General features: G+C 38.0%; 1 protein-coding gene across 11 annotated transcripts in view; it reads right to left on the reverse strand.

Annotated features, from left to right (window-relative positions):
* The window catches only part of NEB (nebulin), a 199472-nt gene that overhangs the window by 162675 nt on the left and 21679 nt on the right, over nucleotides 1–15118 (reverse strand). For all 11 annotated transcript variants that reach the window (XM_054562772.1, XM_054562777.1, XM_054562775.1 and 8 more), the window contains exons 11-25: nucleotides 13648–13752; nucleotides 13030–13137; nucleotides 10227–10343; nucleotides 8479–8583; nucleotides 8278–8385; nucleotides 8075–8179; nucleotides 7576–7674; nucleotides 6345–6449; nucleotides 5292–5399; nucleotides 5094–5207; nucleotides 3703–3804; nucleotides 3500–3607; nucleotides 3309–3413; nucleotides 2189–2287; nucleotides 467–571 (exon numbers count right to left, since the gene is read on the reverse strand). In XM_054562772.1, the coding sequence (XP_054418747.1) occupies nucleotides 467–571; nucleotides 2189–2287; nucleotides 3309–3413; nucleotides 3500–3607; nucleotides 3703–3804; nucleotides 5094–5207; nucleotides 5292–5399; nucleotides 6345–6449; nucleotides 7576–7674; nucleotides 8075–8179; nucleotides 8278–8385; nucleotides 8479–8583; nucleotides 10227–10343; nucleotides 13030–13137; nucleotides 13648–13752 (1593 nt within the window). The remainder of the gene's footprint in view (nucleotides 1–466; nucleotides 572–2188; nucleotides 2288–3308; nucleotides 3414–3499; nucleotides 3608–3702; nucleotides 3805–5093; nucleotides 5208–5291; nucleotides 5400–6344; nucleotides 6450–7575; nucleotides 7675–8074; nucleotides 8180–8277; nucleotides 8386–8478; nucleotides 8584–10226; nucleotides 10344–13029; nucleotides 13138–13647; nucleotides 13753–15118) is intronic.

The raw sequence follows: 15118 nt of genomic DNA on the forward strand, positions 1-15118 counted from the left end.
TTCACCTATAATTATTATATTTATCAGATGGTAGTATACTACTGATTTATCTATCCTTCAGCTTTTTCCACCCACCGCTAAACAAGTATAATGTACTTTTTTCAATGTTCTGTGAAATTTCTAAAGACTTCGCTATTTTCATGTATAAAGGATAATATAAAATGAAAACCCCTTGGAGAAGGTGAAATGTGGTATTTATATAGAAGAGATCTTGTAAAACTCTAGGGATTAGCAAAGGGGTAGTTGAGAGAATGTGTCTGATGGCCACAGAGACTGTAGAAAATGAAATCCAATAGCTGAGAAAGATCTTTACGGGTATTTAGGTCTTAAAAGCTCTACTCACACACTGGTAACAATCTCAATAGTTGTTAATTTGCATAACTTCTAACCTGGTCTTTTTAAACACCTGTAAGATTTCCTCTTTCGTGCACACATGAACATAGGTTTCTGTGGCTTTGGTACTCACATCACTCAGGTTATAGGCATTGATTCTGTGCTGGATAAACTGTGGAGCATCAGCTGGTACGTTGCACTTGAACTTCTCACCTTCATATTTTGCTTTGTAATTCAGCTGAAACACAGTAGAGGGTAGCCAAACAGTTCAAGATAGGAACTTCTTGAATTTACATAGGAGAATATGTATAGCTAAGTTATCACTACCATTTTTTGAAAAATGCCTCAAAGAAAGAGTCAATCCAGTTGAAGTGTAGCCCAGAGCCCGGGGACTCAGTCCCTCTTTCAGGGCTCGGGGGATAACTAAACTTGGGGTTGTCGTTTTGTAAATACGACGTGTATGATCTAAACTTCTAGGTTACACTGAAGGTACAAACACCCAAAATCTATGAAATTCTGCAAGAGCACTAACAGAAATAATAATTCTAAACATGTTAGCACAGTTAAAAAATAAATAAATTCTTATTAAAATACAAAATGTAGGACTTGAAAATTTTTTTAAAGCAACATTAGTTGGAAGAAAGAGAGCATAAAGAGCAATGGGCTGTTGAACTGTGAAGCTAAAGGCAAATGGACAGGATTGAGAAGGATTGTGCTATAAGCATCTTCAAAATAGAGCCCGTGGCCTCCAGGCTGACGAGAAGAGCGCGGGGACGGGGCACTGCATACAGCACTTGTTCCTCTGCAGCCCGCCGAGCTCAGTGGAGCCAGTGGTGTTAACGACTGGCAGTTCTTTCTGGGGCACAAAGTATTAATACACTAGGAAGCATTGCTTATGAACCAGTATGACTTCTGGGTTATACGGACACCATCTCTTTCTTTACCAATTCTCACATGAGCTAATTCATGTTATTAAAACAGGCTTTGAGGTATAGCAAATTATACGTTTTAATTTACTGTCTTGAGAAGGATGCGCTGCTCCTCAAGATCTAGCTGTGTTAGCACCTTGTTACTCAGCAGGGTCTACCAATCAGCAGAATCAGCATCACCCAGGAGCTTATCCGAGAGTCAGAATATTGGGCCCCTCCAAACCCACTGAATCAGATCCTGCATTTTAACAGGGTCGCTGGGTAAACCACATGGCTGTGAATGTTTGAGAAACACTGCTGCTCTTCCCCCGATCTTGGCAGGGCTGGGCCATTCTGCTATAGATCTTCCTTGACTACCCAATCTAAAGGGCCCACCCAGTCACTCTACCTCACGTCGTCCTATTTTAATTCTGTATCTCTATCATATATTAGTTTTAATATCGCCTGACACCTTTCTTGTTTCTGTGCTCTTTTTCTCCTTGGAAAGTCTCTGTTAGGAAACTTAAAATGGGAAATGCTTACCTTGTTAGCTACCCAAAACGGATGCTTTTGTTGTTTAAGTTACCATGGAATTTTAGTATGCATTATTTTTGGTATAATCCTAATGAGCAAATTCCCACTAAAACTGATGAGTTATTGAAAAATTACTTTTTATTTTAATTATTGTCTAATGCCATCTTTCCTGAGCCCGCAATTCAATCTGGTAGTTACATATTTCTCCAGAAACCACCCCTCCTCCATTTCCTACCATTTCACCTCTTACTACTGCCCCCTCCCCACTTCATTCCAAGATTTTAAAGAAATCTTGGGTAATTACCTTGCTGAGATAATAGATGCACACAAGAACATTAAGCATGTAACTGCTTTTGGTTCAAATAATCAAAGCCTTCTGGGTCACCCACACGTGCATAAATCAAGGCACTTACATCACTAAGCTGCTTCATGTTGAGCTGAGCTTGCAGCAGTACAGGGGTATCAACAACAGCCGTGAATTTCGTCTTATCTGGATGAACTTTGTAGGTATGCTAGAAAAGATGTTCTTTAATGAATTTTATAAGGTACCTTTATATTCTTGTTTGTATATACACATATAAAACATATATATAAACATATAAAAAGTTTCTAGCCAAAAATTAGTTTACTTCTTGAAAACTTGGTTGATCTATTCTTTCTCTGCTCTTCCACCTCCTGAAGTTGCTTCTAAACTGGTCTCTCTGCTGAAGTTTAGCAATCAGATTACTCTTCCCTCTGCTGAAGCCCTACATGACTCTCCACTGGACTTGATAGTCACTCTAAGCTGTATCTTGGCTTATAAGCCCTACCGTACAAAAACAAACAAACAAACAAAAAAACCCTTCCTTTATCTCCTACGATTTTACCCATTACTACCATCCCCCTCCCCAGCACACTTCAGCCACCTCATTCCTTCAGTCCTCAAGTGCCAAGCTTGTTGTCTCCGTAGGCTGTTCTCCCAGCTGCTCTCACCCTGTTCTTGGCACAGCTGCACATTCTTGCCTGAGACCTTCCTTGGCCATCCAATCCACAGTGCCCATCCAATCTCTCTCTCCCACATCATCATATTTTAATTCTGTAGCATCATTCTACATTACCTGTCCTATCATTGCCTGATACCTTTCTTGGTTCTGTGCTTTATGTTTGTTGTCTGTATCTCCCATACAAGTGCACACTCCATGAGAGGCAGCCCACCTTGTCAGCACCAAGGACAGCATTTGGCACAGGCCAGCCCCTCCTGTAAATGTGCTGGGTGAATGAACACCTATCTCTCACAAATCTCTCTGTCTTCCCTTTCCCCTGAAGCCATGTATAAACTAGTGGAAACAAAGATTTTTAAATCCTGGGGCTATTTTGTAACAAACAGGCTTCCTCACAGTAATTTTTGTGTTCCCCAATTCTACACAAAAGCCAAAATTAAAAATTAAACACCTCCCAACCCCTGGATGCTAGCATTTAAACTCCTGCTAAATTTACCACTAGATGGCACAAGAACCCCAAACCCAGTTCCAGAATTCAGAGACGCTGACTTACGTCTTTACACTGGTCTAGCTTCTTGATTGCTTCATATTCTTGTGTTATTGTCTGAGGGAAATAGCATTTTCCTCTATCTTCTTCATATTCTGCTTTGTAATTTTTCTATAATGAGAAGGAATAAAAACAGATGATTACTGTCATTGTTCCTAGTGTCACCGTGAGACATGAGAAATTGTCTTCAAACTTACATCACTGTTCTGAGCTGAAACTTTCATGCAGTGTATTTGATGTGGGTCTTCATTGCTGCCTATATAATGACCCAAAATAGTCTGCACATATGAATCTTTATATTTATTCTGAAAAAGAAAACACATGGAACTCAAATTGACAGTTACTTGTCAGACAAGAGGAAAAGCCCTCAAACCCCAGAGGGAGCCACGGCCTTTCAAACCTCGCCGAAGTTCTTCAGCAGAGAGTCAAGTTGATATTTAGGCGTCTCACAGTAATTCATGCTCTTTGCCTTTGTCTTCTCATAGTTTTCTTTGTACAATCTCTGTCAAAGGAAAAAGAAAATCAAACAAAGAAAAGAATAAATCTCATGGTATAAAAGCCATTCTCATTATTACACTTTAACAAAAGGGCAGATTTTGTATTTTTTTTTCCAGCACTGATTTTCCACAAAGCAAAATAAGCAGGATGAACATGGTAGAGGCTCATGTCTTGGATAATTTACTCTGCTGATAACCATAAATATGTTTACCCTATTTATCCTAATATGTCTCAGCCAGAATAAATCAGAGCACACGAATGCTGCTGTCTAAGCAATTTTTTTTGTCTTGAAATATTTCTTTCCTCCTGAATGTGTGGAGAGAAATTAATTTTCTAAGAGTTGGTAAATTGAGGTAAAAGGTATAAGGTGAGCCTTAGATGCGTAAGCATAGTGTTAGAAAAGTTTTCAGTTCAGCCCTTGATGAAAACCTCTGGAAGTTAGCTTTTATCATTAAGACCTAATCTTTTGGAAGGATTGAGGAAGGGAAGTGGGGGCGGGGGGCTGAGGAAAGTGGTGGTGGGAAGGTGGAGACAAATGTATTTTAACAAAAAATAAAAATTTTAAAAAAAGACCTAATCTTTTACTTTATAGCAATAATGCATGGGAAGATGGTTTTTCTATTTTACTGTATGCATCACATATTTCTTCATTTTCTCTTTTAATTCTCACATATAAAATGCAAAAACATACAAAATATTTTAAATGATACAGACTAGGGAGTATTTATTTATGGGGTATGAAGTTGCAAAGCAATTTTGTAAAGAGTTTTATTTTATATTTAATAAGCAATCTAAAGGCTTTACAATGACATTGATATTTTATAAAATTCTTAAAATAATAATTTACTTTTAAAGTTATGCTTCATCTAGTTATTACTACTTTATCTTTAGCCTGATCTTCTCATTTCTAGGCTTTATTTTTCTGTATGTATTTTTGCAAAGTACCTTAAGTCAGATCATGGCATGGAATGAATACATATTTATACATCCTGAGATACTGAGCCCATTTCTAGGAAAAGTAATAAAGAAAATGATATTGCTAGGATAATTTCCCTCTAATAAAACAGAAGGCATTAAGGAACTGAAGAGAACTTTTATGCTATTCACTGATGTCTCAAAGAATACAGACATCATAAGAATGAGGAAGATAATCATTCTTTAGCACTGGGCTTTCATGTCTGATTCATCTTCTTGGATCTGAGATTTCACTTAGGCTAACATCACATCCAAGGTTAAATTCAACAGTAAGTGCAGCCACATCTGAAAATAAGGGTAACTGAAAAAAGCACTTACATCGCTCTGCATTTTGGCCGTCTTCAAAGAGTGCAGCATCTTGGGATCATCATTGATGCTGAGGGCTCCAATCATTTTCCCTTTGTTTTTTTCATAGTTCTTCTTGTACATCACCTGCAAAGACATCACACGTGCCACATCCCACTCATCAGGGAACACCGCTGAGTCCCCCAGCCCAGGTCCCCCGGCCATACTCACGTCACTCGCATTCTTGCTGTTGGCCTTGGCCGCCAGGAGAGGAATGGCGTCCACTTTGATGTCAAACTTCTTAGCTTTGCTCTTCTCCCAGTCGTACTTGTAAATATTCTGGGCAGGAAAATTTTAACAAAGGAACAGGGATATGCATGTTATCATAATTTGAAGACTAGAAGGGGACCCAATACTTTGTTTTAATATGAAAAGACTTTTCATTGTCCATGAAATCATGTGTATTTTAGCTAATTTTCCTCAAGCTGAAGCTTCTAATTCTACAAGATTTATCTTCTGTCCTCTCCATTAGACTATTTCATCAAATTAACTTAATTCTAGTTATCATACTAATATTTGATTCCTAACACTGAATATTTTATACACTGGCATGAATGTTCTATAGTTAACTATTTATGATATAAAGGCATCACTTTAATTTGATCTCAAAGTCCTCTGAAAAAAGTTATTTCATGAATCATTATAGTGCTCATTGATGCTGGATAATCTTTGCACTTATTTAGAGGGTTGTTGAAGAAAAGGAAACATCTAAGGGTAATTTGACTCTTCTGTTTGGAAATGAAAGATATCAATGGACAACTTGCCTTAAGCCTTTTGAATATCTCCTATCTTCATTAGTGCAAGTACTCTTACATGTAGAAGTAAGTATCATTTACTTGAAACAAGAAACATTATAGACTTGGGGAATAAATGAAATAAAGCTAAATCTTAAAAAAATCAAATCCTGAAAGAAAAATCAATTATGATATAGTATAAATGAATATATGATAACAAACAGATCTAGAATTAAATTTCCAGTTAGACATGCATGAGTGGTGGCATTTTGAAGGTTGGCTAAAATATATTAATGTCTAGTTGTATGAAGCTTCTTACATGATTGCTGCATACATTTTATGAAGTAAATTTTATAGACAGAGGCACAGGAACATGATACAAATGTTAACTCTTCTTCCCATCTTTAATACTGAAATATTTATTTAATAAAGCAATTAAAAATAAAAGCACAAGTCAGTATATTACATGGCATGGTGGTAAGGCACTTACATCACTCAGGTTATATGCGTTGATTTTGTGCTGGATAAGGGCAGGAGTATCTGGAGGTATGTGGCACTTAAACTTTTCACTTTCGTGTTTTGCTTTGTAATTAAGCTGAGAGAGAGAGTGTGTAAGAGAGAGAATGATTTCAGAAGAAGAATTGTTTTAAAGAACAAAAACACATTTTCATAACAAAATCTAAAATATGTTTCGTTAAATAAAACTGACAAAGTTGTTAAGATTAAAAGAGAAATCCAGAGCTGGGGTAGGCCAGCTTGCACTACTGACAACCTGTGTCCTGGACATGTGGCAGCTGTTGTCTCAGCTGGTACCATGGTAGGACCCAAATGGAAGGAGGTAGCTCTTTCATACATGGTCCCCTTCACATATATCACAACTGGCCGTGGGAATGACAGCCCTTTCTTCCTTTTCATTGTCAATTCTCATGGGAGAATCTTTTCTAATAAATACAGGGTGGGACAAAAGTAGGTTTGATCATAAGGAAAAAATACAGTAATTAATACATAATACAAGAATACATAGTATAAGAATAAACTCTGTTTCGCATGCTCACATCTGTAAACCTACTTTTCTCTCATTCTGTATGGTTCTGTCCCCATGAATATATTATGGTTTGCTGATACTCTAATTAAAGCCTTACATTTCTGGTCATAAATCTACCGAGGTTACTTTTTTTTTTAGATCAACATAAGTTTGGCAATTCATACTTAAAGCTCATATGGTAAAACTGACTACAAACACTCCATTTTCCAATACTTATTTGAGAGAGGGAAACCCCAGGTGTTAAATATCTGCTCGGGGCAGAGTGTGGACTATGCACCTACCTCCTTTCACTCAATTTTCAAAACAACCACAAATGTTAAAAAGGAAATGTGAGGCATCGAGAAGTTAAATAATTTGCCCAGACAGAGCTGGAACTTGAATCCAATTTTATCTGACTTTGGAACTCATGTTCTTTCCTGTACATTAAGCTAAATTAGTTTCCCTTACAGAACCATTTTACTTTAACTACTATCCACCCAAAAAGATGCAGAAGATGCAAGACAACTAAATAGGAAAATATTTTAGGTGATTACACATATATAAAATTTACATAGCCTTTTTTGTAACTGTGACATATTATTGGATTTTCTGTGTAGAGTTATGCTACACTGCCCCTGAAAATTGGACTTCCTGGAAATCCAGTAATTGGACTTCCTGGAAATGCAGAGGAACTTACATCACTCAGTTGTTTAGCATTGACCTGAGCTTGCACCTGAACAGGCGAGTCAGTTACTTGAGTGAATTTTGTCTTATCTGGATGGACTTTGTAGGTGTGCTGCGGGGGAGAAAAAGAATTGGGTTTAGCAATATCACCTATCGAATCCACGTTGCCTTATAGGACTAGTGGGCAATAACCCCACTCCCCAAAAGAAAAGATACCTGTACTTAATAAAACACTATTTTTCTAATTAGACTGCAGTATTTTTGAGAAACATTTTTACAAGAAACTTTCTCATATCTTCAGATGCCCAGTAACTCTTCTTTGGGAAAATAATCTAGAATTAGCTCTTGAAATGTATAGACAATAGAAAAAATAGCATATCTACTATAAAATAAATTTACTTTCTTACAATTTATTTTCTTGCATTTATTTGTAAAAGTGTCAAAATTGTAAACATATCTCGACTGCTTGGTGCTGTGGAGCACAGTGACATGCAGCTACACTGCAGACTTACATCTTTACACTGGTCCAGTTTCTTGATGGTTTCATATTCCTGAGTTATGGTCTGGGGGAAAAAGCATTTGCCTCTGTCCTCTTCATATTCTGCTTTGTAGTTTTTCTATGAGGATAGAAAAACCAGACATCAGGATGCAACCATTGTATTCATGCCCTAAAATTGTGTTACTTGGAAAGTTTAACAATTGTATTAGAACTTACATCACTGTTTTGAGCTGTGACTTTCATACAGTGTGCATAATATGGATCCTCGTAGCTGCCTACATAATGTCCCAAAATATTCTTTAAGTAGGATTCTTTATACTTAGTCTGAAAGACAAGAGGTTTCATTTATTTATTTGTGAAGTGATGTCTGTTTGTTTGTTTATTTGTTTTAACAAGAGTGATCATAGGGTTGCTTACATCACTGCTGAATTTCTGCAGAACGTTGTCAAGCTGAAATTTGGGGGTCTCGCAGTAGTTTATGCTCTTTGCCTTTGTCTTTTCATAGTTTTCCTTGTACAATCTCTGTAAAAAAAAAATTAGTTCAGTATATTCCTGTCACTCCCACACTGATTAGAACACTTGTATTTTCTAACACTAAACAAAAGAAGAAGAAGAAAGATATTGCCCATCAACTGTCTTGAAAACTGACAATCAGATACTGGGGTGTCACGAATGATAAGCCTTTTCTATTAGCAAGTATTGTAAAGCCTAAGTTTTTCACATTCTTCAAAAAATTGAAAAACCAATACGCTGCCTCAGACCAAGCCCTTATCTGCAAAGATTCTTGTGTGTTTCTGAATGTCTGTCTTCTCCATCTCCCACCTCACACACTTCCCTGACTGATGCTGCCACAACACATAGGGGTACTCTGAGCAACGGCAAATTTTCCTTTTTTGTAAATGAATCTGCATGAAAATCTTCAGTAAATGTTAAGAAATACACACTCTTTTTTCCTCCTTCTACCATGGGAAATTCAGTACTATACCATAAAAATAAAGTATATATAAGAACACAAATCATGCGTCTCCTAACTCGTCTGCTCTACTAGGGTTTATCTTCTGCTCTGATAGTAACAATAAACAATTATTAAGTTTGTAAATGCACAACTGAGAGAGCAGATTGTTGTCACTTTTTCATACTGGGTTTTGAAATTGTAAACACTGCTATTCATTTTTAATATTTTTATGGTCCTGTTTTTATCAGCAGAGTGGATTTAAACTTTGGCTTTTCTATGTTTGATAACAATGGCCTTCATTTGGGAAGCAGGAGGCGGACATTCATTCCCTGCAGAGCTATTTAGACAGATCCATTTCCACTCTCTCACCTGCCACTTCACTCACCCTGCTTCTCGATCACTTGTGCTCATTTCTACAGTGCTGACAATCCAAGGGACAAAGAAAAGATAGCTGACCTACCCAGACAGCCACATATGATCCTCAAATGTTGTGAAAGCCTAATATAACCTCACCATAAGAGAAAAACTCAACTGATCATATGTTCAGTCTCTTTAAATATATAGTAAAATATAGTTAAAATATAGTAAAAGTGGACTTGGGCTGCTAGTCTTTTAAGGCCAGGCCCAGTTCTTACTTATCTAATCTATTTCATTTCTAATGGTTTAGTAAAGCTCTTAACAGTTCCACAAGTAGAAATTTCTGAGAAGTCTTCTTCTGAGTCCTGCCGTCTGCAAGTGGTGGTTTTTGTGGTCGGATCTGAGGAGACAATGGCAGAGGTGGGGAGGGAACTTTCACAACAGGACACTGTCCTTCTCCCAGCAGCGGGCAGGTTGCTAACACTGCCTCACCTCTCCGTCTCTCCTGGCCTTTCAAAATCTTCCTCTACCTCTGTCAAAACCTCAAAACATCTTCTAGAATGGACACTAGCCCCGGAGGCACAGGCACCTGGAGCCTACAGGCAAATGAGGATTTCCCTGACCATGGAACTTAATCCCCAATCTCCCCCAGCCCCGACAAATTGACACACATCATACTCAGAGGCACTAAGGCCTTCCTGTGGTTAGATAGTTTCAGGGGAACAGCTGCATCACAACTTTAAAGCACTTACAATGTTTATTTGCATTTAGTTATAATAGAAGGCGAGAGAGTTTGCCTCTCTTGCAGCTGAGGTTAAAAAAAAAAAAACACTTTTGACAAGAATATACTTACATCACTTAGGGCATTTCCTGCCGCCTTCAGCTGCTTGAGCAGAGGGTTCTCTGAAGCAGGCAGTACATTATAATCTGCTTTTCCTTTATTCTTTTCATAGTTTTCTTTGTATTTTACCTGTAGGAGTGAAATAAAGTGACAAAGAAATTCTAAGGGTTATTTTTGCTCTTCTCTCTGTTGTGAAATTATGACATAGTTCCACAAATCAATTTTTCTCTTTAGAAAAATGGCAGCTTGACATTTTATAAGCAAAATACTTATAGTAACCCATATAGTCACAAAGAAATTGCATACATGTCCAAGATATTCTTTCTTCCCATTTACTTATTCATTCTAAAATATCCATCATGATATTTTTGAGTATCAATTACATGCCAGGCTCTGGGGCACATACAAGAAAAAGTAACACATAGTCCCTTCCCTAAAAGACAGAGGCAGATAGATACATAAATAATGGGAGAGAGAAAGGTACACAAATATCCCTGATACTTGCTGCTCCAGAATCCTCTCTGCCAACACATTTTTAAAGAAAGGAAGCATCATGAACTACCCTTTTATGTCTCATCTGTGATGTGTGTATGAGTGAGTGTGTACTTAATGTCCACACAGCAGGGGGAAGAAGGGGCTGGGGATGGACGAATGGTGGCCCCTTCAGCTTTTCTTTCCGCCCCTCTTGCTTTGCACCTTTAATTCCAGCTATAGTAGAAGCTGCACTCGAGGGCTCAGAAGTCCCTGTCAGGAATGTGTCCAAGGAGAGGAGGGGGTCCTAGTTCTCACCACAATCCCCAGGGCCAGACATTTGTTCCCCCAATAGGACCGTAAATCATACACAAGTTCAAACAATCCTAGATAATCTATCAACATTTAAAAACCTCAGGAAAAAAACACAGTCAGCGTGGTATCCAAAGTCAGGAGACACACACCTGAAAACCAGAGGCATCACACTACAGACTACACAGAGGACTCACAGGGGATGGAAGGCATAGAATCATAGAGCTATCCATGATTCACATATCTCCTGCCTCATAGAGTTATGTATTCCCTGGAAAATGGAAACAATCAGACAGGAAATTCCACAAACCCTACTATCCTTCTACGTGCATTTGGGACGCTCAGCCTCCACTCCTGTTTACAGGTGAACTGTCCGGGCTGGTGGCCAAGATCCCCTTCCTCTTAAGCACCAGGTCCCTTCCCTTCCACCTGCTCAAGGACATCACTCCAGTCACTCTTTCTCTTCCAACATAATCACATTTTTTTCTCCACCCTGGATTTTTTCCATCAGCATAGAAACATGGTGTTTTTGTCTCCCATCTTAAAAAAGAAAATTCCTTCTTCACACATTTATCCATCAGCAACTGCAACTTTTTCTTCTTTTCTTTTCAGCGAAATCCTTTGAGAGAGTTGAGGATACTCATGTTCTTATATTTCTCTCTTCTCATTCAGTCATGAACCCTCTCTAAGCAGACTCAATCGAATTGCTCATATTAAGTTCACCAGGGACCATACAGTGACAAATCCATTTCAGAAACATTTGATACATTTGATCACTCCCTCCTCCCTTCACTTGTTTCCCAAGAATTCATTCTCTCTAGACTTTTCTCCTACCTTATCTCACTGGTGTCTTCACATGGAACACTCCAGAGTTTGGTTTTTAGAGTTCCCCACCTGTTCCCCTGATGGCCTCCACTCTCATAACATTAAATACTACCCATATGCTGATAACTCCCAAATTTATACAGCCTTGCCAGATATCTCCCCTGAAACTTCAGACTCATAATCAACTGCAACATAATCAACTCTTGACATTTCCATTCGGATATCTAAGAGACATCTCAAATCTTACCAGTTTGAAGCTGACCTCCCATCTCTCTTACAAAAAAAATTTTTTTTATTAAACTCTGGCTAGGTAGCTCAATTGGTTAAAGCATCATCCTGATACACCAAGGTTGTGGGTTTGTTGCCTGGTCAGAGCACATACAAGAATTAACCAATGAATGCATAAATGAATAGAACAACAAGTCAATATTTCTCTCTCATCTCTGCCCCTCCTTCCTTTCTCTCTCTAAAATCAATAAATAATTAGTTTTAGAATTTAGAAAAAATTATTCACTGCTTTCAGTCTTTCCTATCTGGATAAAAGGAAGCTTCATCCATCTAGTTGCTTAGGCAAAAACTATTCTCTCCTATTCCACATCCAATCCATCATCAAACCTGTTCGACCTTACTTCCAAATACTTCTCTTCACTTGCCCCGTTACACTCCTGGTTCAAAACATCACTGCTTTGCACCTGGATACTGAAGTAGCCTTCTACATGACGTGATCTTCTTTCTCTCACTTCACCAGCGGAGCTGAGACGAGGGTTAGAATCGAGTCTGATTGGCTTTGAAATTTATGCTCTTTTTAGTGCCCAACATGCTCTAGAATGCCAGGGAATCTGTTGATTTACCAAAGTCACTCTATAGCATATATGAGCTATCCATGATTCACATATCTCATCTGTAACTTGATTTTCACCAGTTAGTAGGAATATAAGAAAAATAGCGGTAATGGTTAGTGTGGGAGTGTCTCTATTCATATAAGACTGCCAGTGCCTTTTCCCGAGGAGGTCTCTTCTTCTTTCTGAGATTATAGCATTTCTAATTCTGGGTATCAAAAAGTCCTTTACTTTATGAAATATTGAAGATGGTAACTGGATATTGTGAATGTTCATACATGACAAAATTTTAAATAATTTAAAGCAAGAGTTACAAGAAATTCACGCACACTAAGACCATCAAGATAAATGAGAGACTTTCCTCATACCTTGCTCGCTGCCACTCCAGCTTGTTTGTGCGTTTTGTACTCTGGTGTTTCTGTCTGCATGAAGTAGATCTGGTCTTTCATATTTTCAAAGCTTTCCTGATATTTCCTCTGCAAGAAATTAAACATACTGAAGAACTTCTGTGGAAAAAACTGTGTGTGGTTTTTACAATGGAGGACAGAGACCACTTAGTTATAATGGGCTGAAAGACAGCCTCAAAGAAGGAGCCCCCAAAACCAGGAACAGAGAACTTAAGAGGGAGAAAAGGACTTATGTTTTCCCAGTGAGGAAAACCTGGAAAGAAACTAATCAGCTTCATAAATGTACTGTTTGGGTTCACAGCAAAGAATAAATTAAAATGGGTCTCCTTCACCCACTTTGAAACTAAATTATTCCTATGAAAACTGAGGCAAGAATAAGGGCATCTGATCAAAACAATATTTCTCAGAAGACGGAAAGATTGTGGAGTGTTTTTTTCTTAATAGGAACTCTACACAAGTCTTGCTCCCAAGAAGCGCCAGTACATAAATGTTCCAGTGCCACTGCAAGTGTAGCAGATGGCTAGAAGTCATAAAGGAAAGGTCTCCCTCTCAACCTAAGGACCACTCTTTCCGACTTACTGTGCTGATGTTATCAGCATTCATCTTGGCGGTTGCAATTTCAAAGCAAGGTGTCTCACTCCATTTGCCTTTGATTTTATTTTCATAATCTTGCTTGTATTTTAGCTAGGAGAAAAAGAAAGAAATTAAGACAAGCAAAATCCAGGATTTAATGGATTAGAGAGCAAATTAAATGGTACTGGTCAGCCTTCAAAAATATCTTGACCAGACTCTTCTTGGGTCCTTAACAGATGTCTTCAAATCTTCCTATTTACCCAACAAGAAAGTTGAATGAAGGGGTCAGAGGTACTAACTCTGCCTCCTCTTGCTGAGTGTGAGGACTTAGTTCATTTCAGAATTCACAGGTGTTCCCTGCTGTTTGAGAAAGTAACAGAACACCTACAGAGAGAGACAGAATCATCCTCCATTTGTAATTCATTGTTTAATAAAACCACTTGACCCCAAATTCCCATGCCAAGTGAACTTGGTCATTAATTCTGAGCTTTAATAAAACTTCTAGTTATACAGAAGGCAATACCACAACAAAATTTGGCTTGCAGGCCAATGAATAAGACTTCTAGTTTAGACTTCAAGACATTTTAGTAAGAACTGGAAAGTAATTAAAACATTAAATTGCTGCCCCATCTTTTTCCCAAAACCATAGCACCTGAATCCCAAGCTGTGGAATCCTTAGAGAGAGGAATTATATCTCCTTCATTTTGTATCCTCAGAATCTAACACAAAAGGCAGCATGCAAGAAATTACCTTATAAATGTTTGTTCAACTACACTAAATTGAACAGTCCATGGTATGTGATTTTGAATGACTTTGACATGAGTGTTATTTGAACAGAATTTGTCTAGCCAACCCCAAACCTGGACACATGAGCTGGGGTCAGAGCTGGGTTGGAGCAAATTCCCCTCCCTGGCTCACAGAATATATTGACAGACATAACCAATGTGTTCAAAGTGTTTGTATACCTAACCCCCCATCACACGCTTCAAGGAAAAAGAACATGGTTTCTGGTATACCTTTAACAGAACAAGAACCAAGGTTAACTGATGTGTAGAGCCAGTGAGTCTGAGTTAAAGGAAGCTCACCTCTCTCTCAAATGCCCTATATCTTTCCTCCTCAAAACGTTAATATGCTAATTAATACCTAGTGGTTTTAATAGCTATAAATTTTAGAGCCCTATACCTGAGTTCAGAAGCTCTGGGCCCAAGACTTAACTCCATAATTTCTGAGGAGTAACTTAGCCTCTCTAAGTGTCAGTTTTCTTAAACATACATGCTGACAATAACACCTACACAGAGGATTGTTGGAAAGATTAAATAAGATCATACATACACTGAAGAATGCTTTGTAAACTTTACAGTGATAAATGTAAGGTATAATAATTGTAACGTAGCAGAGGGTATAAAATTCTGAGGAAAAGAAAATAGTGTGCCTGCATGCATGTGTGTGTTCTTCAATGGAAAGTTTTGGTGAGATA

The sequence above is a fragment of the Pteronotus mesoamericanus genome, unplaced genomic scaffold (genome assembly GCF_021234165.1).
Source record: "Pteronotus mesoamericanus isolate MK-2021 breed Mesoamerican mustached bat unplaced genomic scaffold, CSHL_Meso_final scaffold_651, whole genome shotgun sequence".
Taxonomy (NCBI): domain Eukaryota; kingdom Metazoa; phylum Chordata; class Mammalia; order Chiroptera; family Mormoopidae; genus Pteronotus; species Pteronotus mesoamericanus.